This window comes from Micromesistius poutassou (genome assembly GCF_964030765.1).
Source record: "Micromesistius poutassou genome assembly, chromosome: 19".
NCBI classification, from domain to species: Eukaryota; Metazoa; Chordata; class Actinopteri; order Gadiformes; family Gadidae; genus Micromesistius; species Micromesistius poutassou.
The window spans coordinates 6,691,041-6,718,573 of NC_140289.1; the positions used below are offsets into that span (position 1 = coordinate 6,691,041).

Genomic DNA, 27,533 nt, shown 5'->3' on the forward strand with positions numbered 1-27,533 from the left:
TTTGTTTATTCATTATTCCCAAGTTACCAGAGAACATGATAAATCTACTCTTAACAATCGATAATTCTTTTTTATTTAGAACTATCATTTAATTTGTCATGTGTAGCATTGTGTAGGATGCCTAACAATTATACAATAATATCCATAAATTACTTTGACTTGTTTTCTAGTAATGACAAAGAAATGTGATACAACCACTGAAGGTTTTTAGAGAGGAGGTGCAGAGGTCTATTTTAATGAAAAAAAAGGAAAAATAAACAAAGTATTACCAAGGTAAAAGCACCACATAATTAAGTTAGGAACAGTGGACACAAGGTACAAAGGGGTTAGCATGAAGGCCGGTTTATCGTACAGATTTCACACAGAGGCTTTGGGCTCATCCACTCACTGTGAGAAATTTAAAGACAGATGTGTGTTATTGGAGTGGCCTCAGTTGGGAAACAAAATGGCACTTAAACATATTAGGAAGTATTAAAACAAAACAGAAAAAACACAAGATACACAAAATAAAGTTGTTAGGTAGCAACGACAAGTCCCAGTACATTTGTTGTTCAATCAGAACTTGGTGAAATTTCATGGAGTAGACTCTTACTCCTGAACCAAGAACTGGTCTCAATCCAACAAGAACTGTATTTTAACACACTAATACAGTGCATTTCTCCCCACTTCCTCTCATGAAACAAAACATAAATAAATCTTCCATAACATCTAAAAGGTGACACAAATTGCAACATTAATTTCATTTGGATATGGCACACAAACAAGCCCAAACCATTCAGTTCATCTTCCATCAGCAGACATTATGTAAACAGGGTACACAAGTAGTGTAGGACATATGTAAGACCTTTCAAGTGTTGTTCAACCTTTATTATTATTATAAGAATGGCTAAACAGCAAAAGCAAATCGAACGGCAAGTAGGAAACACAAAAAAACGTAAACGGTAAATTGGTAGAAAAATAGTCACGTCTTTTGGCTGAAAGTTTTGTTGTGGTAAAGGTAAGACCACTCAGTTCCCTGGGGTCTAGATGCACTAGGACCGGGGGGGGGGGGGCGCGTTCCAAACCTCGTGCACGCTACACTAGCATGCTAAACGTGTTTTTTTTAAATTGAATCTTAGTAGCAAAGCCTGGTTGTGTGCGCTCTCCACACACAACCGTTTCATGCTTCGTTTAATCCAGTGACAAACTAGGACTTATTTTTCTTTTTTCAAACGTTTAAAAGACGCAAGTATAATCTGTTGGATAACCTTCTTTTCAATGTTGTTTGTGTTAAATATCCTGGACAGCTGAGGATAGGTGGGCTTCGTCTAATAAGGACAGTTCAGTGCACATGGTATACATTGTTTCCATGGCATCTTCGACCCAACACGTAACGGGCAGCAAACTCCACCCATTTGCACCAAGATGTCTTTAAAAACAATCTTCACCCAGAGAACTATAGCCGTGATATTTGACCCCACTCAGACATATCATCAAACCGTTTGTTGGTCTATGTGCGGTCACAAATAAACCAAAGTGGAAATGTTTCGGATGGTCAGCAAACTTTACGTGTGCTTATAAAGCTACGATTCTAGGCATGAAAACAATCATTTTGGCCACCGTATTTCGCCTTTTCCCCCACAATGGGTGAGAAGTGTGAGAATCATTCAACTGCAGTTTGCTGAAGGTAAACATGATAGTATGGCTTCTAGGATTCACTCCCTACATTAAACAAAAAAACAACGTTAAAATATTGCCTATTCTGTTTATCTGAATTCTCAATTTTTAACATTTCTGTTCTCAGAATCCATGACCTCGTATGAACTGTATGGAGGGAGGTGTTATTGTGAGACTTCCACAGTGTCCTACAACTACAGATAAAATATCAGATCAACCCTAAGGGGTTAAGGTGCACAGGACGGCTGCCGTATAGAACGGAAAACGACAAATGACGTCCATGATGGAATACAAGCTAACAAGTCATTATCAGGAGAACGAATAGGATGAATGAATGAACAATAAATAATCCACAGTGTACGTCTGCTGCATTCGAGGTCAAAAGGTTAAAGGTTATATCCAAAAGGGGAGGCATCCATTCGGTGGGAAATTTGTGGTGTGAGATGCGGGGCTGAGAGTGTGCTGCATGTCTAAATGTGTGTTGCCACATTTATGTAAAGTGAGTGTGTGTTATGATTGTACAAATGCATGTTTGTGTGTCAGGGTTCAGGTTGTTCAAAAGGGTAATTTTCACTCACTCATTGACATGAGTTGATGACTTTCTTAACTGTACAAAACACAATAGTGAAAATTGGGTTGAAATGATCGTTATTACGTCTGCTTATTTTTTGAGGAGTCGTGTAGGCTGTTTCACGTCGAGATTCCTCGGTAAAAAAGACAACTATTACATACTACAGGAAAATACAGGTTCAAACATCTGCTTAAAACCTGGGACTAAACGATAAATAAATTATTGTCAAGAATAAATGATCTTATTACGCGTCCCTTCTTCGCCTTTGTGTTTGTGTGTTTGTGTGTGTGCATGCATATGTGTTTTGTTATGATGGCGATTGTGTGTGTTTTATTGTGTTAAAGGGTTAGGGTGTGTGTGTGTCATAAGCTGTGTGTGTGTGTGTGTGTTGATGTGAAGTCTCCTGTTTGTTCTGTATGTGTATATGTATGGATGCATTAAGATGACTATGGATATACATGGTGTGTGTGTGTGTGTGTTTGTTTGTGTGCGTGCATTGAGATGCCCGTGTGTGTTTGTTAGTGTGTTAAGATGCCTATGCCTGTTAAGATGTGTGTTAAGATTTCTGTGTGTGTGTGTGTGTTGAGATGCCTGCATATGTGTTTGTGTGTGGACATGCGTTAAGATGCCAGTGTGTGTGTGTGTGTGTGTGTGCATTGAGATACCCGTGTGTATGTGTTAAGATGCCCCTGTGTGTGTGTGTGTGTGTGTGTGTGTGATGCCAGTGTGTGTGTGTTAAGATGCCTGTGTGTGTGTGTGTGTGTGCATTGAGATACCTGTGTGTGTGTGTTTGTTTGTGTGTTAAGATGCCTGTGTGTGTGTGTGTGTGTGTGTTAAGATGCCTGTGTGTGTGTGTGTGTGTGTGTGTTAAGATGCCCGTGTGTGTGTGTGTGTGTGTGTGTGTGTGTGTGTGTGTGTGTGTGTGTGTGTGCTAGGACTGCTCTGCGTCGTGGGGCTCCGGGTACTCCTGCTGTCGGTACATGAAGGTGAGCAGGAAGAGCGCCACGTCGTAGGAGCACCAGTAGGCCGTGTGCGACGTCACCGCCGTCAGGTAGCGGCTCTCCACCATCCCCTCACGCAGCTCAAAGTCCATGCGTTGCTCCAGCTCCACTGGGAACGCACACACACACACACACACACACACACACACACACACACACACACACACACACACACACACAACACTCATTTTCTGTCTCTAATTCATTTTGCTTCAAATTTCTGCTTGTAATGCCATTATGTTTTCCACCATTGCACTCGAGGAGGGATCCCCCATTCTGCGTTCCTTCAAAAAGGCTCCTGACTTGTTAATGGAGGGAGGAGTTTTTTTTCTTGCCTTTCAGGGGGGCTATGGCTAAGGGGTGGCATAAATACTTGGCCTATCAAGACTCACTGTGATTAAGCGCTATAAAATGACACCATGACGTGACACACGACGCAGCACAATGACGTTACACATGTGACATGACACATGACATCACGCAATGACGACAAGTGATGATGTCACGTGATGCATCCCCCACGACGACATCATGTGATGACATCTCATCATCATCATCACATGCATAAACCGCTGAGGTTTAATCACATGGCGCTCCACAGCGACAGGTATGCGAGGATTAATCACAGTCCTGGTCGTCTCGTGAGCTCTGCACTGTCGTGCTCCGCGGTTCAGGGTGAGGAGGAATTTATTACACGTGGAGACCACCCTCCTCCCCAAAGCCCTGAGCACTTAGCTCCTAGCACCTGGCGCTAGCGCTCCTGCCGCCTCACGTAGATGAAAACCGTCTCGCCAGGTCGTCATTCACACACTGGGATTTATGTCCTGAAATACCCCCCTATACTGTTTTTTTTTTCCAAAAAAAGTCGGCGGTGTATCTCATTTATGGGTTTCCGCGAGTCACTAAAATCAATCTACGATGAGAACTTCATAGTGAGGAATAAAATATAGATGGTTTCTCTCAATGGTCTGAGTAAATCATTGGGTGAGATATTCGTCAGTTCAAACAAAGCGTCAGCCGGACTCCAGACTCACCAGAGGTGCTGTCCAATATGGCCGACGGAGACTGAGACATGATAGGCTCCGCCTCCTTTAGCTCCGCCTCTTCCTCTTCAGCCTCCAACAGCAGCAATCCTGCTACGCCCACCTCCTCCAACCCTGACCCCTCCACAATCTCCCCCTCTGTGGCTCCGCACTCCAGGTCGGATGGCTCCTCCTCCAGTCCTCCCACATGGCTGCTGGACCGGGAAAACCGGGAGAAAAGGATCCCACTGATCCCCTTCCCGATACTCGCAGCACCTGACACAACAAGAACAACAGTGTAATAGAAAGAACATGTTATATATATATTGGCTTCAAATGACGACATGACTATTCAGGATTTGCAGCGCCTGACACAATTACTGAATGATATCGTTTAGCATTGTTATATTTAGTAGTTATTTATATTTATATTAACGTAGAAATATAAGAGCAACAGTGCCTGGATTAAATTGTATTTATAAAATAATTGTATTTTATAAAAATATATAGATTTTATTTAATTTTTATTCAATTTGCAACACATTGCACAAAATAATATATGTCTGAATAATAATTATATTTATATGAATTATTGACACTCAAATAAATATGATTTATATTATTATTATGAAATTATATAAACTACACTTGCAGTGCCTGCCACAATATATTTTTTTCATTAGTATTAAAGCTACGGTAGGCAATTTGGAGAAAGCAGCCAGAGTAAGCTACATTTGAAAGTATCCAACCAAAAAATCCCAGCCCTACCTTCAGGCCATCCCTCAAAAGCCACTCCCCCAAAACACGAGACTAGTTCATTTGCTCAAGCAGTATATCTTCCAAGCCTTGTAGAGGACACCAGTCATGCGTGCGTGCAGGTGGCCAGGTAGCTACACAGACAGGTAAGACTCCAGTACTTTCATTCGGACCGAATAAAATCATTAGACAAGCTCATGAAAGGCCTGGCGAAGGTCACAGACAACACTTGTTTTTTTGTCAGAGCATTTGATTTAATAATTACCGTCAGGATGTTCTGATCAATTCAACAAATAGGACAAAAAATGCTTCAAAATAAATTGCTATTGCAATGAATCCAACCATCATCTGTGCCTCTCTCTGTCTGTGTGTGTTTGTCTGTGTGTGTCTGTCTGTCAGTCTGTATCCATCAGTCACTGAATCAGTCAGTGTCTCATCTCGTCAGTGTTTGAAGTGGCCAAAGTCCACAGGATACCTTATCCATGTCGTAGGAATACCATGTCACATAGCATCTTGTAGTTCTGCAACGATCCGCCGTCTTAAACAGTATCCTGTTTAGTCTTTCTCCATTATGTGTGACCCGCTACACTCCTCCATGTTGCTGGCATTTCCCAGGATGATGATAGAATTTCTAAGATATCATAAATATTTTAAGATTTTTTTTAAGATATATATCAAAAAAATATATATCAAATGTCAACTATATATTTCTCATATTTTATTTTAGATCCTACAGTTTTGTTTTCCTTGTTTTTTTAATATCTTGTAATTCTGCACTGATACACCACATCAAAGTCCTGGTATGGGATTAAAGCGTACTAGGCCATAAAAAAACTGATTAGGACTCCATCTTATCTCATGTTAAAAGCAGTGTCTTATCAGTATACGTCTCTCTCCATCAGGAGGGACCTCCACTCACCCATGAAGCTGGCCTTTCCCAGGCTGGTGATGGAGTCTCCGTAGTGCCTGCGGGCCTGGGGAGGGGAGGTGCATGGGCTGGGCAGGCTCTCCGAGTCCGAGATGGAAGTGCTCTCCTTTAGAGGGTTGATCAGTGTCGGCCGGATGTGGTCGTAGGGCAGGGGGTTGACGGTGTTATACCTGGAGGTCAGAACCAAATAGCATGGCAAAGCAGATTTTATTAATATATGCATATAATATGCATGACTTAAAACTTAAACCTGCACTATGTGACTTTTCTACTGCAGGCAATTACTGCATTCACAGAATATTTGAACTAGAAAGTTCCTTAAGAAGAGGTTGATAGTAGGAAAATGTAGACACAATGCAGGTTTAACACAACATATCACAAACTTCCAGAACACCCATCCTGCCTCAACACTTTAAACTTTCAAATAATTGTAGCATTTTTTTATATTTTTTTATTTACATGCAAGTGTGCACTGGCATATTTATTATGTTACATTCATATACTTTAATTGTACATTTCTAATTGAAATGGTTCTCTTTTGTTGTATTTTGCTTCATCGATTTGTCTTGAAATATCTTCACGATAGCATTAATGTGCTTTCTCATGTGACTCCTCCCATGGTAAAGTATTCTGAACAGCCTTTGTGTTTCAAGGGCGCTATATAAATACATTTGCGCTGTGTGCAAAGTGTGCATGTGATAACATCATCATACCTTATACCATATCCAAGACCTAACAGCTGTTGTTCTCTGTTGTCGAGTGAAAGTAGGGGTGAAGAGTGCTTCTTTACTTTAACTCCTCTTATGAGAACATAAACTCATAAAATGACTTGTTGACTTCAGTGATTTAAACTCTTGTTTTGAATTAGGTGGCACTTTATTGAGTTATGTTCTAGCTGTGGATCTCTGAGACTTAAACATTGTAAAACCTAAAAGGTCAATATTAAGTATCATAGTTATAATAGCTTTTGTAATTTATTTGAGTCCTTCTGTAATTCATACTTTGCACGTGACGTCACAACCACTGGCTGGCGGGCAAGAACTCCAGCAACGAAACCTAGTAACATAATCAGGACGTCGCCAGTTTTACCACACGAACGGTCCTTAGGTTCCTCTCAGTCCAAATACCGCCATGATGGAAAGATTAGTTCAACGGGAGCATTTGTGCCAGGCATACACATGGCAAACTGACAGATTAGACATATATTTTTGTACAGAATCTCCCTGCTTCTGAAATGCACAAACAGCTCCGCCCAGCGCTCATTCCACTGTGCAGATTAAATCGCGCAGCATTCTGTAACAGCAACTGTGCGATCATCCCTGCCCTCACACATTGTTGAAATCATATGCTGGATGCTTTAATCTTTCTATGTGTATTTTAGTGAATGATCGGGCTATAATAAGACCGTATTGGCTATGTAATCGCGGACAAAAGGGGACATTTCATAGTGGATGGTGGAATAGTAACATTCACCTTTGCTTTGATTATGAAGATATTCCTGTTTTTCACCTCCCATACGACAGCGCTGTTAACCCATCCGTAGGCTTTCAATTGTTGTGCGGTATAAGGTGACGGATTCTCTATGAGATAAATGTAAATATCTCCAAACTCCAAGTCTGGTAGCGTCTTTGCCAGCTTCAAAGCAATGAATAACCTACATCAGCGGGTGCTGTGTATGGATCACAAGTTCCGAGTATGTTTATCTTCTCTTCGTATATAATTTTAACATTTTGTGACAAATGGTCTAAATAGTTGATTTATTTAAGTATCGGAAATCTGTATCGGCCAACCAGGCTGCAATTCCCTTGGTTGGCCGTTGTTCATCGCCATTTTGCCAGTGTTTGTTGCCCTCCAGGTATCCAAGGTAGTCACGTGACCGCAAAGTATGAATTGGAAAAACTATTCTAACCTATAATTACATTTATCATAACCAGGTTAGGTATACTGAGCAATGTATTATTCATGCTTTAATCGTATTTATTATAAGCACCCAACGGAATCATATTTTGAAAACCAACCTATTGAAAAAAAATCAATCAATAATAATGAAGTCCAGCACATGGAACGTGAGACAACAAAGAAAGTGTGTTCCTGATATCGGTCCCCACTGCTGGTCAACAGGTCAAAGGTCATGGGTCTGACTTGTAGACAATATTTTGGTAGTTGTACAGTTGTAGAGTACAACATTGCAGAGCATAGCACTCACCAGTTGATTTGGACAGGTGCCACGTTACTGTAGTGCTTCAAAACGAGGGGTTCCAGTCTGTAGGCCTGCAACATAAACAGAATCTCTGATAAACAACAAGATCACGTTAAGTTTCCCTGGAATAATGAAAACCTTTTTTAAAATAAACAGAAATACATCCCCTCTCTCCCTCTTCCATTTGTATATTTAACAGATTTACATGAGATTATGGGATTTATGGGATTGATCCACATTAAGTTAAATTGTGAGGTATTCGTAGGCCTGGGCGATATGGCTAAAAGTCATATCACGATATAACTTGATCATATTGATTGATATCGATAACTATTGATAATTTGAATTACCTAAAAGACTAGGAATTACCATGCTGGATTTAAACACTTTAATACTGTTTAACACTTAATATGACCATCCACGGAATGAAAAACACTCCAATATTGTGAATAAGTATGGAACCATGTTTGTGTAACAAACCCAGCTGCTAGATTTGTTGGTCCAGTCTCTTATCGATATATTTTGAACATGTTTTATATTGATATTGATCAGTCTAGTCTACGATCAAGTCTACGATAATTTATTGTTTTATTGCCCAGGCCTAGGTATTCGTCCATGATCTCACTCGAGTCACAATAATGCTCTCTGCCAACATACTCGATAGCGGACTGTGCTTCTTAGCTGTTCCAAGCTGTGCTTGTCATCTTATGAGCTGTACCCTAGTGGTGGATTAACTTTGCCCTCACCACAGGGTCGGTCGGGTGGAAGATGTTGAAGAGACGCTGACAGATGGACTTGGGCAGGATGTGGTCCTGGGTGCCCAGGATCCCAGGCCGGATCCCGCGCAGCGCCAGGAACACCGCCAGTGGGGAGCCCATACAGAAGAAGTTCTCCACCTGTTCAGCAGGTTGCAGAGCAGACGTCACCATGCAGGCCCCAGGACCAAGGGGCTGCTCTGTTAATCCTGCACCGGTCACCGGTTTCTTGTGAGACATTCATTTAGTGGAGAATTGTTTAGAAATTGTACCGATGTCAAAGGTATAAAAGGAGCAGGGCTCTCGTTCGCTTAACCTGCACTGTGTTAAACCTGCACTAATCAACTCTTCCTATAGCTTCTCAAACACTTCTATAGCTAAACCACACAATAAAGTAGGTTGTGCACTGTGCAGCATAACCATTTTTGTGGTTTTCATTTTCATTGTATGCAATGTATGATTACTCTATACCTCATTTGAAAGTCACTTTAGATAAAAGTGACAAAATACTTCCGAAAATGATTGGAAAGTGGCCAAACCCATCCACTCACTACTTGATGGAGGGCATTTCTTAATCAATTTAGTCCGTTGAAAGAAAAGGGCAGTAAATCTTCATTTTCTGCCTAGACTTTTCTCGGCTTTTCTACCTTCTATTGCTGATAACCACCAGCTCTCCTGATTTTTATTCTTGTATTATTATCTATGCTCTCCATGCCTGCAGAATAACAATGGAATTCACTTACAAAGTCATCTGGCCTGATCTGGGTGGGATAACTGACCACTTAACATGAAATGGAGGTGACTAGAAAGACTTCACAACAACAACAACAACAACACAAGACATTACCTTAAATTTCAAGGCTGGCACTGCCTCAAACGAAGAGGTTTGTAAACCCTGGAACTGGTCTTCCAAGTCCCTCAACCTGAGAGAGATTTAAAGACAAAACATCCATAACAAATTACAACACTGAATAAAAAACGTTGCTTAATTACAAATTCTACTCCCAATCAGTAGAAGTGCATTATTTCAACATAGCACTAGCTAAAGCTGGTTGAAGATTTAGCTATAATCGATGTATGTAATATTCACATTTACAGAAAAAGTATGTCATATTATTATTATAATATTATTAGGAATATTTTTAAAAGTCCCCTAAATTGAATCGCCCTGACCAGCTTTTCCCAACCTTGGGGTCAGGACCCCATTAATCGCTCGTCATGCATACAGGGTTGCAAGACTTATAGGCCTCATAGACACAATTTACTAAGTGATTTACACCACAAAACACATTGTGGTGCAATGCACATATGTTCACCGATATTTACCAATTCTCATAGGGTTGAAAAGGAGTGGAATCACAAAAACTCACAAAATGTGGGGTTGCAAGTTGGCAGTGTCAGAATTCAAAAAGGGGGTGACTAACATGTTGTCTATTCAGACATGTATAGTGTAACGGTATAATGTATGACTGTTGTCATTTCATTGTCTAATTTGTGTTTTTCTTTTTCTTTACATTAATGTCAACACATGTTCCTGTGATCAGAATGATCACAGTCATAATGATCACAGTGCGAGTCATTTGATGAAAAAAAACAGGGGTCATCGGCGACCAAAAAAGGCACGTGTTGGCCACTGCCCTGAGGCAACCCTGAACCAGTTCACCTGCATCCATACCGGAGGCGCGTGAGGCGCAGCTGCTCCTGCAGGTGGCGCTCCTCGTGGCTGGGCCAGCGGGCGCGCGTCTCCACGGGGTCCGGGGCCTCCTGGTGGTGGAAGCGCACGGGGTCCCATCCCGTCATGATGTCGAAGGTGATGACGCAGCCCAGCGAGTGGGACACGATGGACACCTTCCCGCTGTCCTGGAACTCGGGGTTGCGGGTGCAGAAGAGCGTGTAGAGGCGGTTCAGCTCCAGCGTGAGGCCCCGAGTGATCTGCACACACACACGCACACATGGAGATGTAGACTCGTGCACGTCCATAGAAACACATGTAGAGATAGACAGAGGAAGGCGGACACGCACGCATACACGCACACGCACACTCTAACATAATTACTATGAACTACAAACAGTTAACACTACAGTTTGTTATAGTGCAGAAAGTGAGCAGTAGTGCGGAAGACCTCTGACCTCGTCGCGGTACAGTGGGCTGGTGTAGTACATGATGTCCATGGCGCTGCTGTTGAGCATGTCCCGCAGCCCGCGCACCTTGTCTGGGGTGATGGAGTCCACCGTGTCTACAGGAGGGACAGGACACGAGACTGAACCGGAGGGACAACACAGCACCACACAGCCCAGCAGTATGTCTGGGGTGACGGTGTCCCCCTTGTCTGCAGGAGGAGGTCAACGACACAAGAAGCCTCGTCCAGCCAAACCAGAGGAACACACAACACAGAACAACTTAACATGCAACACAACACAATGCAATTTGGAAGTTGGTGGAGGGGAGGGGAGATGAGGGGTGGAAGGGGGGTTGAAGTCAATTGGTGAATTGGAATCAAGGAGCAGAGGAGGGGATGGGTGGTAGGAAGAAGGAGTATAGCACTTGGTGGGTTGAGAATGGGTGGAGTGGAGGTTGGGTGAAGGTGTGGAGCATAGTGGTGGAGGAGTGGGGGACGGATGGAGTGGAGGAGGCATCAAGGTGTCAACGTGAGGGGTGGAGGAGTGGAGGAGGTGGGGGGTACCTCCGTCCAGGGACAGCTTAGACCTCCACTCTACAGGGAGGAACTCCACGTGTTCAGTGGTCCGGTTGGAGAAGTGCTTCTCCTCCATCTTCCTGGCAGCGTCTCGCATCCTGAGAACCGAAAAAACACAGAATACACAACCGCTAGAGCCGAGTACACTATACATGGACACAAGTACTGAGTACCAAATATGAAGTCAAGAAGGGTGAGTGGAGGTCACACATGATGGAGAAAGACAGACTGACCGGAAACTGTCCAGTATCTACATAAGATCTACACAATTCTAAAACAGACATGGTATTCCTATGACATGGATAAGGTATTCCGTGGACCTTGGTGTTTGAACCCAGAATCCTGCCCCTTCAAACACGAGACGAGACGAGACACTGACTGATTCAGTGACCGAGGGATGGATGAGGAGACAGACTGACAGACAGACACAGACAGAGAGAGAATATTGACAACAGAGATACGGATAGAGATACAATAAGCACAAATACAGAATATGGTCCACCAATACAAAGAACAGTCAACAAAGTAATGAATACAGAAAGTAAAGAGCGCCATGCACAGTCTCGTATTGGCTGTTCTCAGATGGATAAACTCAAGAATATCCAATCAGAAAAAGGAAGAGTTTCGGCCAATCGGATCCAGCCGAGAATCTTTTAGTGAGTAATTCTTGTAAACGTACATGCTGGTGTTTCTGATGATGCGTCCCTGGTCCATCTTCTGTCCAATGCCGTGGACCACGAACACAATGTGGGTGGTCTCAGGGGGCGTGTCCTCCGGGGCCGCCTCCTCCACACAGCCCCGGTGGAGGCGTGTGCCACTGCTTGAGGCTGACATCACAGTTACATTCCATTAGATTACATTGCAGTAAGTTACATTGCATGAAGTTACAAAATCCTTTAAGTTACAATTCATTAAGTTACATCTCGTTAAAATATTTCAGGAAATATTAAATTTTGCACTGCAACTGCTAGTGTTATTTTACTCTTTTATTGATTTATTTATTTATTTTATTATTACTTTTTTTTTATTTGACTGTTTATGTCTTGTGCTCTTGTATGACTTTGTGTTTCCTTGTATTGTCTCAAAAAATAAAACAAAAACAAAAAATATTGCATGCATGTGTACATGCGATTAGCAGTGGCGGCTCACATTTGGACCAGCCCAGTCTCTGGGTGACGGTGCGGGCGATCTTGGAGGTGGTGGCATCGCTGTAGAGGTAGACCTCGTCCACAGCGTGCCAGTCCACATGACTCCTGCTCAACTTCAGACTGTGAACAGCTGGGGAGAGAGAGAGAGAGAGAGAGAGAGAGAGAGAGAGAGAGAGACGGAAATAGTGAGCGAGTCAGACAAAGAGAGAGAGGGAGATAGAGAGAGGCGGGTCAGAGAAAGAGACAGAGGGCAAATGTAATTTAAAACAGAGAAACATTCTCGGTCAGACCTAATTATAAAACAGCTACACCTCGAGTGGGATCATAGTCACATGATCCAAAGTGTGCGCGTTTGCATGTGCGTAGCTGTGTGTGTGTATCTACACGGCAGACAACAGGTCATGCCATAGAATTTCCTCACAGGTGAGTGCCGGTGTGTCCCATTAGTTAAGCCATAGCAAAAACTTGACTTGCCACCTGACTTGCTTAGTGACCGTGTTCTGAAGAGAACGGTTCCTACATTCATCACAAAAGAACAAGCACACAGACAGACAGACAGACACACACACACACACAAACCCTTAATATCTATCCCTCTCTTTATCTGTATCCCTAGCAGAAGCAGTTGTTGATCCCTCTCTCGCTCTCTATCTCGGTGTCTACCTCTTTCCCCCTCCAATATCTCTATCGCTCCATTTTCTCACACATTAATCTTTTCTGTTATTCCCGAAATAGACTCAGACACACTCACTCACACACACACTCTCTCTCAGGCTATATTTGGGATGACGAATGAGAGAATTTAAAATTATTATCTGTACTGTTAGTATGCAGTGGAAGTCATGTGACTCTCCACACCTTCTTTAACATCTCCAACATCTCCTACATCCCTTCGAAGCTGTTATGAAGGTGTTGATTCTGGCAAAGGGGGGGGGTGGTGACACTTTTAGCACTTCACTTTCAGGTGTCAGTTGTACGTGCCAATAAGGCACATGACAACAAATATTGTGCTGAAATACATCTGTTCTTGTTTGAACATTGACAACGAAATGCAGCATTATTGTGACATGCAGTGCATCATCAATGTACTTACTTTAACCTTAACTAGTGGTTGTAAAGTACCTCTAGTCCACAACCCAGGTGTATTCCACTCTACATTTCCTCTCTCACTCAACCGGGTCTTTTTTCACCGTCCTCTCCATTAAACGCACACAAAAAGCCAATGAAAATACATTCAAATGATAAAAACGAAATGTTGACATTATAAGGTCACCCTGTCAACGCCACGCAATAACATACTCCACTACATACCCCCCCCGACCCCTCCTCCCCCCACAGACCCATCCCCACCCACAGCCCTGCATCTTCTACAACTGGCAGGCAAAGCACCCGTCCATCTGCCCTCTGAGTCTGACCTTTGACCCTCACCGCCCCTCCTCACCATCCTTAGTCTCCAGCGCCGCGGCCGCTGCGGCCGTCGCTATGGCGGCCGCCTCCTCTGGCTCGTAGGTGTCCCGCATCTGTTGCCCCCGGAAACGGGCCAGGTGCTCCAGCTCGATGGCGTCGCTCTCATCCTCCTCCAGCGGCAGCCAGGTGCAGTCGATGAACCACTGGCCGCGCATCACCGGGATACGGTCTTGTTCTTCTCACACACACACACACACACACACACACACACACACACACACACACACACACACACACACACACACACACACACACACACACACACACACACACGTCAGCCCAGGGTCATCCATGAAAGTGTATTCTAATGCGGTTTCCTCTTGACGGCCCACTGCTATTGAGCAGCAAGGGACTCAAAGAAGCAACCCAGCCTAGATATGGTCCCTATATGGTCATTAATTGCCGGTTCCTAGGAGATTGTCTCATGGTTAGGGTCATAGGTCAAGGACCCCCTATGTCCTAAGCAAGAGGCTTGAACGCCCTTCCTGTTCCTTCATGACTTATCAATTTTTCACTCACTGTTGATCTTGATCCAAGAAGCTGCTACATAACTAACTTATAGGTTAATACGTTTCTACAGGTAACCGACCTGCAGGCATTCTTCTCAAGGATACCTACAAGTAGGCTGCAGAAATGGGTTATCGACCCAGCTACCCTTAAAAATAAACAGAAAATAAACAGCAGTTCATCGTGTATGAGATGCTGATTTGGTTTAGCGCAGTAACGAATGCTGCTGATGCGGTATAAACAGTGTACGTAGCAGTGATGGAGAGCCTAGATAAAGTCACTAGTCTCCTAGCATCACAATTTTAGGAGCAACATTCTTACGGTTCCAATAGACGGGGTAGCATTCCTTCTCCTTGACGTCCACTTCGTACAGCCCCCCTCGGACGCACACCGCTTCCACGTTGACACCGTTTCCGTCCACATTCCTCTCATCCGACACGGAACCCCGTTCCGCCGCAGCTGGGTCCGCTTGAGCGGCTGCCGCCTCTGCCGATGCGTTCTCCGCTTGAATCTCGGTAAATTCCAGCTCTGCGTCAGAAGGGACGCGTCGCTTAACCTTGTCTGGGTTTAACTCGCAAAAGCGCCTGTAAATCACCTCGATTTTCAAAGAATCGTGCCCGACGAACGGCTTCCACGTCCTCTTGTCCTCTTTGTAGAACCAGCGCACCTCCTCGGGTCCCAGCTCCGTCACGACCTCCCCGCGCTGTCTGGAACTGTTGGACCGGTTCCGTTTCTTTGTGCTCACGCTCCCGTCACTTTCCGTGTAGTTTGAGTCCACGTCCAGATATCCCGTGGCGGACTCTGGAAGAGAGTGGTAGCCCGAGTACTGCTCCTCCACTAGGCCCATCAGAATGCCATCGTGCTGGTCCGCTCGGATCAGCGGCAGGTGTCTGTCCAAGACGGGCTGCACGGAGTCCAACTCCCCGTGGATGGCCATCGGGTCCTCATAGCAGGACACAAACACATCATTTGCCATATCCCAGTCATTACTGCTGACCGAGTTGTTCTCGGATCTCTGTTGACGGATGGCCGATGTATCATTTAAATTGCTCATGACTTGACAAAAATAATTATCTCGCCACACGCTGAAGGGTCGCGAGGGTCAGCACATACATCAAAACGGAATGGTACTTTAATGATGATGGTGATGATGCGTCTACAGTGGAGGGATAAGCGTCTCACACGAGCAGTCCTCCTCGCTCTCTCTCACCGCAGCTGGCACCATCCGAGTGCCTTGTCTTAATGTTGATTTCTGATCAACATTAGATAGTAGAAATGCATTACCAGAAACGTATGTGTCCCATTTTCTGTTGCTGTTCGCCAGTCTTCGCCCCCCCCTGTCCTTACACGAATTGTTAGTGCTGAAATCAATGGCAGCTAGTAGGTAACGTTAACTGCTCCTCCCAAATGCGCCGCTTCGCGTTTGCGTGTAGTTTGGTCCTGCGGGCTACCGTGGATGGATGTTGTCAACTGTCATGGACGTCCTGGATGTTGTTGATCCGTATTTCAGCACTAAATCGGATTAATCCGTAGCAAAATTAACGAGAAAATGGCTGCTGTGTTTCTAGTAACGTTATACGAGTACTCGCCCACCTTCTACATTAGTGTCATCTCGTTGTGCTTCGTGGTTACGGCCGCTATGGTGCTCGGCTGGTAAGTCACCTCATGTGTACGTTTGTGTCTGAGAGGGCTGCAATGCGAATGATCAAGAGAACCCGATACAATGAAGTAAAAGTAAATGAATGTGGCTGCTAATCGCAGTTTCTTTATTTCATTTAAGAATACTACAAATGTACAAAATCGAGGGAGATGGCGCACAATTCAATAATGTTGCCTCCTCATATCACATTAAGAAACTATGTGATCATTATTCAACCATGTTTAACTCGTTTACCAATCAACAATAGTAAATTATAGTTTAAAATTGTCACCAACCCTGATTACTCGATATATTATTAGGCACGTATAAAATATACTCCTAATAAAGACCTATGTCCCCCTTTTATCCAATAGGTTTGGGTTTGACGTACCGGTTATCCTGCGCAGCACCGATGAGACGGAGTCAACTCTGCCGACCCCAGAAAAGAAAATGGTCCAAGTGACCAACCCTTTCGCTTTGGAGTTGGGGTCAGGCCCGTCATCTGTCAGTGGTAGGGAGACTTGATTGTTTTGATCAGCATCATCTGCTATTGTTGTCCTCTTGAGACATTTGATAATCAATAATATGATTCTCTATAACAACCATTTTCCTGGTAAGGGGAAAGATTAATGGAAACTGCGCCACTTACCTCTGCAGTAATAAAAGCTTCAACCAATATGTTTATATTGATATCAATGCATGTGTTACCTCCGTCCTCCAGAAGGGGTCGCAGTGCGGCCTCGCTGCCTGGAGCCCTGCGTGCTGAGCTGCTTCTGGGGCTGCGGGGTTAACGCCCTACAGGGGGCGCTGCAGTCCCACCAAAACGGCCCCAGACTCAGCAACCCCCGGCTCTTCAAGGAGGCCCTCCACTTCCAGTACCACCACTGCCAGACCTTTCAGTATCTTGACAAACACCCTCAATACCATGAACCCATACATAGGGCTGAAGAGGTTGACATTTACTGTTCAGGCAGAGGCTTTTTTCCATAGACTGTGTTATAGTTTGAACCCCAATGTCCACAGACCACCTGTAGGCACCCTTTTGAAAGATTACTATTTTTTCAGATAATGACAAAGTAAATATGAAACAAATATTTCTTCCCACTTTATAATAATCATATCTTGTACCAGAATTAGTTATACTTAGCTGAAGAAATAGTCTTTGGTCCGGTCAGACACATTGTTCTCCACGCTGGTCCTCCATGTTACCGTTCTTTAACCCGACGCTGCAGCATTGACAGCGACGACACGGAGGAGCGCCACACACAGATGCCCGCCGAACTGGGAGTCCAAGACTTCGGCCTGTTGCCACGGGAACGCTACCCGCTGGTGGCGGTGCTGACGCTGGCGGAGCCTGAGGCCAGGGAGGCCTACAACATAGTGGGTACCGGGGGCGACCCCAAAACATAACAGTGAACTGTGAGGGTTGAACTGTAAGCAGGCATGCAAACTGGTTTGGGGTGAAAAAGGTGAGAATGATGCGTGAGCCAAGGAAAACACAGACCCACTAGGGGGTTCCAGGGTTATACTCCGGGGAGTTAAAAAAATATATATAAAAAAAAAATTATAAATAAAAAAAAATTATAAAAAAAATAAATTTATTTAAAAAAATTGACCTGCGCACGCATCTATCTATATAATATATAATAAAAATATATAATATATAATATTAATATATATTTTTTAATATATATTTTTAATATAATTTTTTTTAGATATATTTTTTTTATATAATTTTTTTTAGAATTTTTTTTTTTTTAACTCCCCGGAGTTTATATTTTATTTATTATTATTATTTTATTTATTTTTTTGGCGTCCTCCTTGGTCTGTTGTTGTTCTGGGATGCACTAGCTTTATTTGCACTCAGTGGCCCATCCTTGTCGGAGGCCTTCTGTACCTGTGAGGTAGAATGGAGGGGGTCAGATTTTTCTGTCTCTCATTCACTCCCGTCTCTCACTCAAACATACGCGCACACACAGCTCCAAGTTGTCTCTATACTATATTTCTGCTCCTTTCTCCCGTCATAAGAACATTACTGTATGTAACCGTGGCTATCTGTTGTGTGGCTTTCCCACTAAGATAGCTTTCTTTATAAAACATAAGTATTCATTTTTTGTGTTTCTCATGTCACAGAAACCACAGTGAATCCTTCTGTGCCCCGCTGTGGTGTCGACAGCACAGAGCTCCGGTACCGTTACAGGACAGCGGTGGTTTCTTTCAGCTTGTATTGTATTCCAATTTTAGCGAAAACAAACATAACATTAGCTTGAAAGAAAAAAACTGTTTAAGGATGCTTATCTTTATGTGAATTTTGGGATGACTCGTCTGCCAATGACTTCAAGTTGGTTGTGTTTTAACCGGTGATTGTTGCGCCAAACTGTTTACAAAGGGACACTTGCTTGCGATGCAGCAAGCGCCTGCTAGTTGACCTGCCGGGCTGTGGGTTCCCCACATAAAGAGCTTAGTTCTGATTGGATCGCTTCCCAAATCGTCCCGCTTACATTTGTCTCGTTTTTATTCGTTAACGAAAGTGTCAAAATATTTCGTCGTAGTTTTTGTCATCCTAAATTGATTTTTATTTAGTCGAATACACAAATCACACAAGTGGCCAATTTTGTTAAGAAAACTGCGAATTTCACCTAAAGGTGATTAGTTTGCATGCCTGTAAGGCCAGAGCAATGTATTGATATGGAAACATTCAAACGCAAAGGTCACTCAGAGTGCAAAGGTCATTCATTAATATACATAGGCAGGGATTCGATTCGTATTAGTGTTTCATGTTCATTCGGTATCTCTCTGAACCACAGGTTGCTTTAAGTTGCACGATCCAGCTCTTCTCAATACATGTCTTTCTTTTGGTCTGTTCAGGTGTCTAGCGTCACCGTGGTTCACGTACCCGATAAGTCGTACGGTCTTTCCACGCGGACCCTCTTCCAGTACCTCCTGACCGCTCAAGGGAACATGTACGAGTTAAAGGCAAGTGGTAGCATCACAGAAATGTACAAAGCATTGCATTGACCACCAGGACATAACACAAGTTGCCACAATTCTATTTTCTATGACCTGTAAATCTGAACATTAATAAAAACCAATCACAAATAACATATGCAGTAACGTGGGTTTCACCAGAGGTGATGCTATTCCTCTTTAAAACTCATGGAAACATCTTCTCCATTCTGTATTCACACCAAACAAAACTGATGCAGTGACATTGGTTTCACCAGGGAGGGTGCTGTTTCCTCAGTTTAATCTAAAGCTGACCAAACATCCACTCCTATCTGTAGCCCCTCTTCATGTCGGGAGAAGGAGCCGGACCCTCCACGGGGCCCCTGGATCCCAACCAGCGGGTCCCCCCCCAAGCGACACCACAGGCCACAGCGGCGTCGACCGACGGCGAACCGTCTCCTGCGCCAGTTGAAGACACCGATGAAGACGACGAGGAGGCGGAAGAGGAGTGGCGCGAGGGGAAGGGCAGAGACTGTGTGGTGTGTCAAAACGGCGCAATCAACCGCGTGCTGCTGCCGTGCCGACACGCGTGCGTGTGCGACGTCTGCGTGTCGCGCTTTCAACACTGTCCTATCTGCCGCGCGTTCGTCATGGAGTCCTTTGCCCTGTCGCAAGGACCAACCGGCACGGATGGACTGACGATATGAGCCATGAGTCGATATGACTATTGACTGTAGATATTAATTTATTAACCCGGGAGGTCCTTGTCATCTCACATGAAGGTGGTTTTACTTTGAAGTTACTTCAGTTTCTTATTTTAGTTGTATACCAAAAATACAACAATATCTTGTATTATATTCCAGAGTGAAATAATTTATCGTTATATGTCTGCGTTTGTGGAAGCTGTTTTACCTCACTATTGCTTTTGTATTCGTTCAGCATGATTTAAAGTACTGTGGTGGTTGACCGTTAAGATGTTTGAAAATATTGTTTTTAAGTTCTAACCCGGTCTGTTGATTTCAGTGTGTACAACGATTGCATTGCATATGGTGTAATCTGAAATACAAATGCAATTTTGTGGAACCTGCTGCACATTACTGAAATGATCGAAACCCCTGTTCTAGATTTTGATTTGATATTTGATCAATGTGATATTCAAAATGCTTTTGCTTTGAGCCCAGGAAAGGAAAAAAACATCTCATACCCCAGAAAAAAATAAATAAAATAAATGGCTATTAAAACCTTTTCAGCCATTCACTGCATAAATTATATTACATTCATAAGTTATCAATAAACATCATATAAAAAACATATCCCTCTATTTGGTTGAGTAAGCTTTTTAATTCAACTGCAAAATAATGTCTAACAATTTAACTATAAAAACTTGAACGTGATATTTACCCATTTGGCACCCTTTTAAAAATCTTAGTTTTGAAATGCTGGTCTGGTGTGAAACTGTGGTCCCCACCAGACTTGCTGCCCTAGTGCCCAGGGCCAGTGAACAGTGTTATGGCAGAGAAACGCACCATGATAACGTGTATCTCAGCAAGGTGGGCTGTGGCCAGTGCACATACCGACATGCTGTCTGTGGTGTAGATCCGACCAGGAGCTGTCAGAAGGACATCATTGGTCTGTCCTGTCTGGAGGTCAAAGGTCAGGTGACCCCGGCCTTCGTCCTTTGGATTCCGAGATGCCCAAATTATGATAAAGGTATCCATAGCGAAACAAAAAGGTTTAGCAGATTTTGTAAAACAAAAGGTTGATTTCATTGGTCAAATCAAGCTGCAGGCTCACTTCAAGAATTTGAACTGTAATCCAAAACCGTATTTCATTCACGTTTCAAAACAAAATAATGAAGTGAATAACCGTTGGACGCAGATTAAATCCAAGCAGATGCTGAAGGACAGACCAGTCCTTGACGGCACCACATAGTCTGGTGCTGATCTTGTGAGGTACTCTGGGGACTTCTAATAGAAGTGGTTTTCAACCCAAATTCAAGTATGCCTTGTGAGGTCATGTATGCTATTAACTTACAAGCAGGGCTTGATTTAATTGTTTATCATGTGTAAGAGATGCACATTGAAATCTTCTGATCTTTAAACCAACTGTAATCAGTACTGCTGATTTGGTTTGCTCGTTAAGTGAACAAAAACTAGACTCAATATGAAGCTCATAAATAACACTAATTGCAGGTTATCAAATGAATGGGATGGGGTGCTGGGTTGAACCAGACCTGCCACTACTTTTCAAAGCACCAAGGCAGGAACTTGGAACCAAGCCCGAAGCAAACAAGTTGGTCAGGAGGAAACCTAGCTAGCAGCTATAAAGATGACCTATTTTATAGGACAAGGACAGTGTCTCTGTATCGTTATTCTAAAATGTAGAATAATTAAATATATTAAGTGTGAGCTTTGAGTCGTGTGTGTCCAACCATGTGTGTTTTGACACACATCTCAACCATGTGTGAGATGACACAAGTGTCATCTCATAGTTCAAGTTTCGGGCTCTTGAAGTTGCAGTCTCTTCGGTTGTGGAGTTCTAAATTCCCCATTGTGTGGAGTCGTCACATCTCCTGGAACCAGGAAGTAGCTAGTCCACAACAAGTTTTTTTACAGTAACCGCATCAACCGTATCTCAATATAGAAAGGGGGTCAGGGGTCATTGGCGGAGACGGAAGCGCGCCAGGATGGGCAGGTGGTCGGAGGAGTGATGCTGGTTGGGAAGTCCGCTGACGGCATTCAGCTCCGACTGGCCGACCAATGACAGCCTTGCCAGTAACTGCAGGCCCCGCCCACAAGGAAGTGAAGATGAAGTCGTGGAGTCTTGAGAAGGCAAGATAAACAAAAAGCAGGAAGAGGGATGAGGAAGATGAAGAGAAGACTTAGGGACAGAGTGTGAGTAAATAATTGTATCCGTGTGTGTACATGAGTTTGTAATTTAATTAGATAGGTCTATGTGAAAGGGCTGTTGGTATGTTGTGGAATATGAGTGTGTGTGTGTACCTGGTGTGTAGAGGATGTAGTCCACCGTCATGGCGGTGCGCGAGTGACAGGTGGTGATCTCTGCTCTCCCATCAGGCATCAGGAGGTGGGAGTAGGAGGACTTGAGGCCTACACTGTGCCTCAGGCTGGTCCTACACACACATTCAATACAAATACACACACCAGGTACACATCCACACAGACCTTCCATTAGACACAATAAACACAGAGAGATGGACAGACAGATAGACAGCCAAACAGACAGAGAAAGGGAGGGACACAGACAGACAAAGACAAAGAGAGAGAGAGTGACCAACAAAGAGAAAGACAGACAGAGAAAGAAAGAGAAAGAAGGAAGACAAGGAGATAGACAGAGACAGAAAGAAAGAGAGACAGCGACAGACTACCTAGTTTTTTACCTGCTGTGAGGTGCGAGGGGGGCATTGGCCTTGAGCTGTTCCACAGTTAGAGCAGGGATGGCACCTTCAATCTCTGGGAAAACACCACATAACACATTAAAACACAACACACCAATACACAATATACAGTTTTAGAATACACACAGACCACTCAGTGGACCGGAAAGGAAACTTATTTTATGTGTGTTGTGTTTTTTGTACTGTTCTAGAGTATTTATCTATATCTTATTATTTGATACTAAAAGATCTCTGCCACCCAAATCCAGATTAACACAGGCTTCAACGTGTGAATTCTGTGGTACCATGAGAAAACATGGGAACAGTGTTGCTAGCCATCTTTTAATATTGATGCTATCTTCATTTATTATCAAACTCATACATGGCGAATAACATGGTGTGTTTGTTGTTATAACACACCAGACAGGTTTAATGACCAATTCCCTTTGCCAGCTACACTGCCAAACTGACACACCCATCAAGCATTTCATTTTGCCAGCCTATCATTGTCAGATGATTGCTGTTATTTATATTGAGCACTCACTGGTGCTTATGGAGGTGCCTTGAATAGTGTTTTAGTCAAAAAGGCAGGAAATATACCCAACGGCATGTACCTTCAACCTCAAGGGCCTAGACTAGGGCCTAGACTAGACCAGTATAACATTCTAGGTTGAGACTTTAATTCAACTGGACTAGGCTTGACTAGCCCACGCTAGACTAACCCATCAACATCATGTTCTGACATGTACCTGTGGGGCTGGTGGATGGGGGCTGGCTGGCGGGCTGGTTGACATAGCAACAGTCCTGGTTGATGCCCAGACTCTTGGCCCAGATGGGGGCAGTAAGGACACGCTGTCCCCGCCCATCCTCCTGACCTGATACCTACACACAAACACACACAGTTATTATATTAGTACTTGATTACCGATACACACATACTGTATTCATCACTTCATTGTTAGATTTGAGTCCATACACTCACAGTACATTCCTATATTATCACACAGTACACAAGGAACTATTACACACGAAAGACACACGTCATTAGGTAATGTATTTGTACACACAGTGCAGCACACAGTGTTATACAGGTGATGAAGTGCTTAGTGTGTGAGTGTTTCTACGCGTGAGTGGTCGTGTGAACATGTACATGGGTGTGTGTTGGGCCCTCACCATCCCTATGGGCAGTCCCTTGAACTCAAGGGAGCCCTGCGTCAGCAAGCAGTACAGCGGGCTCCAAGGGACCGAGTTAAAATCCCCACACACCACCACCGGATTGGACGAGCCGTCCGGGAGGCGGGACAGCCGGGTGATCTCGGCCAATAGGATGGCCAGCTGAGCCAGCTTGATGTCGCCGCGACGGGGGTTGTAGAGGAGGTGGGTGTTCGCCACGCAGATGAAATCCGAGGGATCCGTTTGGCAGCCGGCGTCGGTGGGCCTCAGCAGGAGGACCAATCCCACGTTGTCGCGGTCCAGGAGGACGTCGCCAGGGCGGAAGTACTCCAGGGGGTGGGAGGAGACCAGCGAGAGGCGGGAACTCTTAAAGGCGATGGCACAGCCCTCTGGCTTCTTCCCCGTGCGCTTCTTGTACACACACTGGTAGCCTGGAGACACAGAGGAACATCATGTGGTGAATGTATATAAAACACCTCCACAGGTAGGATACAGCCCTTCTTATACACACACTGGTAGTGTAAATATGAATGCACATGGTTATAAAATACACTGGCAGGAAACATAGACGGATATTCGCCGTGAATATGAATGGGAATCTGAAAGGTAGTTTATGAAATATACTGGAAGAACCAAAAGCATAATCCAAACTACAGTACCTAGTGCCTCTAGGGCAGGCTGCATCTGGCTCTCGTAGTGGTCCTGTTGGACCTCCTGTAGACAAAGAACCTGGACCACACAGGAGGAAACAGTGACAGAAATAAACACATAAATATATGTTTAGCTTTAGAGGTATATAGTGGCTAGGCATTGGCAGTCAATGGCTAGGGCATTTGGCTGAAAGGATCTGGGTTCGATCCCAACCTGTATGCATCCGAGAGCAAGATGCCCCCTAACCCTTACCTGCTTCTCGCTGTCATTTATCTTGAAGCATCAGATAAAAGTTCATGTTAAATTTTTGTGCAGGAGGTATTTGGGACATCACAAGTGTGATGGCTGATCTACAGCACACCTGGTGGTCAGGTCATGCAAGTTAATATAGACAACAAATACGACTGACTCACGTCTGCATCGTACTGCCGGATTTCCCTCAGCAGGTTGGGCAGCCTGAAGTCCCAGGGCAGAACGCTGGGGTCACAGTGGCGATACAGGTAGGCGTTTTCATGCAGGAGGTCCTGGGACAGGATGTTGTAGGACATGACCGAGAAGTCAAAGCCACCCACACCACCCCCCGTAGGCTGGAGGTCGGTACTGCTGTCTCGATAGTTCTCCCACTGTCTCTGCAGTGCTGGGAGAGGAACAGTAGGCTTATGATAATGATCAGTTACGAGTGAAGTGTCATCCTCATAGGATATTTATTCATCTGTGACCTAAACACTTGAATACTTAACCCATAACTACTACTGCATGGATCTCAATTCATTGTTAGTTGCTCGTTTGCTAATAACACAGGGAGTAAATAGGAAAAGTAAAACTCCCTCTCACCACATTCTGTTAACAAAGCCGTGTCTGGTTTGACATCAGACTGAAAGTGATGCTTTTAAAACGTGTAGTTAAAGTGTAGTTTTGTGGTCCTCCACTTACGCTGAGCGGCTGTTCCCTGGTTCTGGGTTCTCTGAGGAGGGGGTCTGGATCCCGGGAGAGGGGGGAAGTCTTCAGGGTTTCCGAAGGTTCCAGGTGAAGTAGGGTTCGTCAAGGTTGCAGATGGAGGGTTCCCCCAGCCTCCAGCTCCCGGTGGGGGGTTACCCCAGCCTCCAGCTCCCGGTGGGGGGTTCCCCCAGCCTCCAGCTCCCGGTGGGGGGTTCCTCCAGGCTCCAGTTCCCGGTGGGGGGTTCCTCCAGGCTCCAGTTCCCGGTGGGGGGTTCCTCCAGGCTCCAGTTGCAGGGTTCCTCGATGGAGGCGGTACCGAGCTCCTTAACGTCCCTGGTGGAGGCTGAGCGTTCCTTATAGTTCCAGGTGTAGTGTTCCTTAACATTACGTGTCGGGGTAGAGGTCCTTGTTTCCTCCATGCCCCAGCAGGAGGAGGAGGGGGATAAGTCCTGTGAGGAGCCCCAGCCAAGAGCCACGGGTTGGGGTTGTTATCGACAGCGTGGGGCTGAAGAGGAGGATGTGGGGGTGGAGGGTGCTCCCTCCTGTGGTGCGTCTTCCTGTCCCTGCCCTCCCCTTTGCTCGTGTCTCTACGTTCACTTTTCTTATGTTTTTTTTTTTCCTTTCCACTCCGGTCGGAGCTCCAGGACTTGGAGCGAGGGGCACCGGACTCACGGTCCCGACTGCTGTGCTCCTTCCGGGGCCTTGTGTCCGTGGCCTTACCCCCCGATCCCTCTGCTGCTCTAGCAGTGGCCCGTCCCTCCCGCTCCCCCTTATTGTCTCCCGTACTCTTCCAGCGCTTGTATGGGGGTGGCCGGTCCCTGCTAGACCGTTCCATGAGGAGGCCGCCTCTGGAACAGGAAGAACTGGAGAAGACCAAGGGGGACGTTAAACAGCAACCAAGGGTGGAGAAGCAGCGTGAGGAGATCCGTGGAGGATTGCTCTGGTGGTGTACACAGAGGAGGCGTGAAGGGCTGGAGGTGGGGAAGAGGAGGAGGAGATGCCGGGCAGGAGGAGGTCCCGACCCCGACCAGCATGGGTGAGGAGCACGGCGGGGAAGGGAGGAGAAGCAGCTACTCCTGAAGCCCGGAGGCCGGAGGAGAAGGGCGGGGCACTGAGAGAGGAAGGAGGAGCCCAGAGACCTCAGCAGGAGCGGGGACATGAGTTACCTGGAGTGATGGAGAATAAGAAAGTGACGACAAGGAAGGAAACATGGAAGGGATAACAAGTAGAATTCATTCTCAACTGTCTGAACAGGTCCCATACTTAAATGCAATTTTAAATCGTAATACTCTTGACCTTTTTTGTGAGCGAACCTAATAAGTGCCATCAGGCGTCTAATCACGTATTTGAGAATGGTTACCCTAAAGCTAAAGCTGTCTATACGAGCACTGTCGAACCGTGCATTAACAATTCACAACATAAGATTAGTGTGGCGACAATAAGGGATTGTGAAATAATTCGGATAATCGAGCTTTCCCACAGAAAACAGTAAGTACAGTAAGTTAATTTATCAATCATCTAAAGTAACTTTTTTCGTGGGTTGGTATTGAACAATGGGGCATCTGCTGTTCTCTCCATAAAACAAAACGTATGTTGATTTGGTTTGAGCAAACGTTTGGGTTTATAGGTGTGTTTAATTGGACAAACATAGCAATATATTTGGCAGTAAAGGAGAATTATAGTATAACGTGATCGACTGAAGATCAGTTTTAGTATTTTCCCATGTTGTGCATTGTGCACGTTACTTACTTCCTAAAAGCGATGAACGACTCATGTTTTTACGTCCAGTTAACCACGAATTAGACACACATATCCTTCACATACTGCAAGGATTTTAAGACCAGGACCGACGACAAGAAAGGACCACTACAGCACCACCGTGCATTTGAGGACCACACCGTGGTCCTCAAAATAATACGTAATGCATACAACGTAAAAACCAGGCGCCGCAGAGAGCTAATGGGATTGTAGTTTATTTTATTTTACGCATTGCAACATATCATGCACATGGCTCGAGTGGAAACTACATCCGTTGAGTGTGGGCGAATAAACGTTCCGGCGGCCGGTCACGTAACGTGAGG

The 27,533-nt window shown here is 44.7% G+C and overlaps 3 protein-coding genes across 3 annotated transcripts; 1 reads left to right on the forward strand and 2 right to left on the reverse strand.

Annotated features, from left to right (window-relative positions):
- Positions 1-3,158: 3,158 nt before the first annotated feature.
- ddhd1b (DDHD domain containing 1b) lies at positions 3,159-15,761 on the reverse strand (the record flags this gene model as incomplete). Its single annotated transcript, XM_084484146.1, has 13 exons — positions 3,159-3,337; positions 4,263-4,526; positions 5,926-6,104; positions 8,141-8,205; positions 8,881-9,030; positions 9,737-9,812; positions 10,565-10,821; positions 11,020-11,126; positions 11,574-11,683; positions 12,265-12,412; positions 12,735-12,863; positions 14,175-14,375; positions 15,029-15,761. 13 exons carry the CDS (start codon positions 15,759-15,761, stop codon positions 3,159-3,161), a joined length of 2,598 nt encoding a protein of 865 aa, XP_084340272.1.
- A 418-nt stretch (positions 15,762-16,179) lies between these two features.
- Positions 16,180-20,546, forward strand: cgrrf1 (cell growth regulator with ring finger domain 1). Its single transcript, XM_084483718.1, has 6 exons — positions 16,180-16,360; positions 16,721-16,857; positions 17,068-17,245; positions 17,579-17,726; positions 19,215-19,322; positions 19,631-20,546. Exons 1-6 carry the CDS (start codon positions 16,257-16,259, stop codon positions 19,997-19,999), a joined length of 1,044 nt encoding a protein of 347 aa, XP_084339844.1. The 5' UTR covers positions 16,180-16,256; the 3' UTR covers positions 20,000-20,546.
- A 155-nt stretch (positions 20,547-20,701) lies between these two features.
- angel2 (angel homolog 2) lies at positions 20,702-27,317 on the reverse strand. Its single transcript, XM_084483691.1, has 9 exons — positions 27,202-27,317; positions 25,447-26,618; positions 24,927-25,150; positions 24,522-24,591; positions 23,863-24,293; positions 23,439-23,571; positions 22,693-22,765; positions 22,295-22,425; positions 20,702-22,114 (listed from the first exon to the last, which is right to left on the reverse strand). Exons 2-9 carry the CDS (start codon positions 26,609-26,611, stop codon positions 21,951-21,953), a joined length of 2,391 nt encoding a protein of 796 aa, XP_084339817.1. The 5' UTR covers positions 26,612-26,618; positions 27,202-27,317; the 3' UTR covers positions 20,702-21,950.
- Positions 27,318-27,533: the final 216 nt, after the last annotated feature.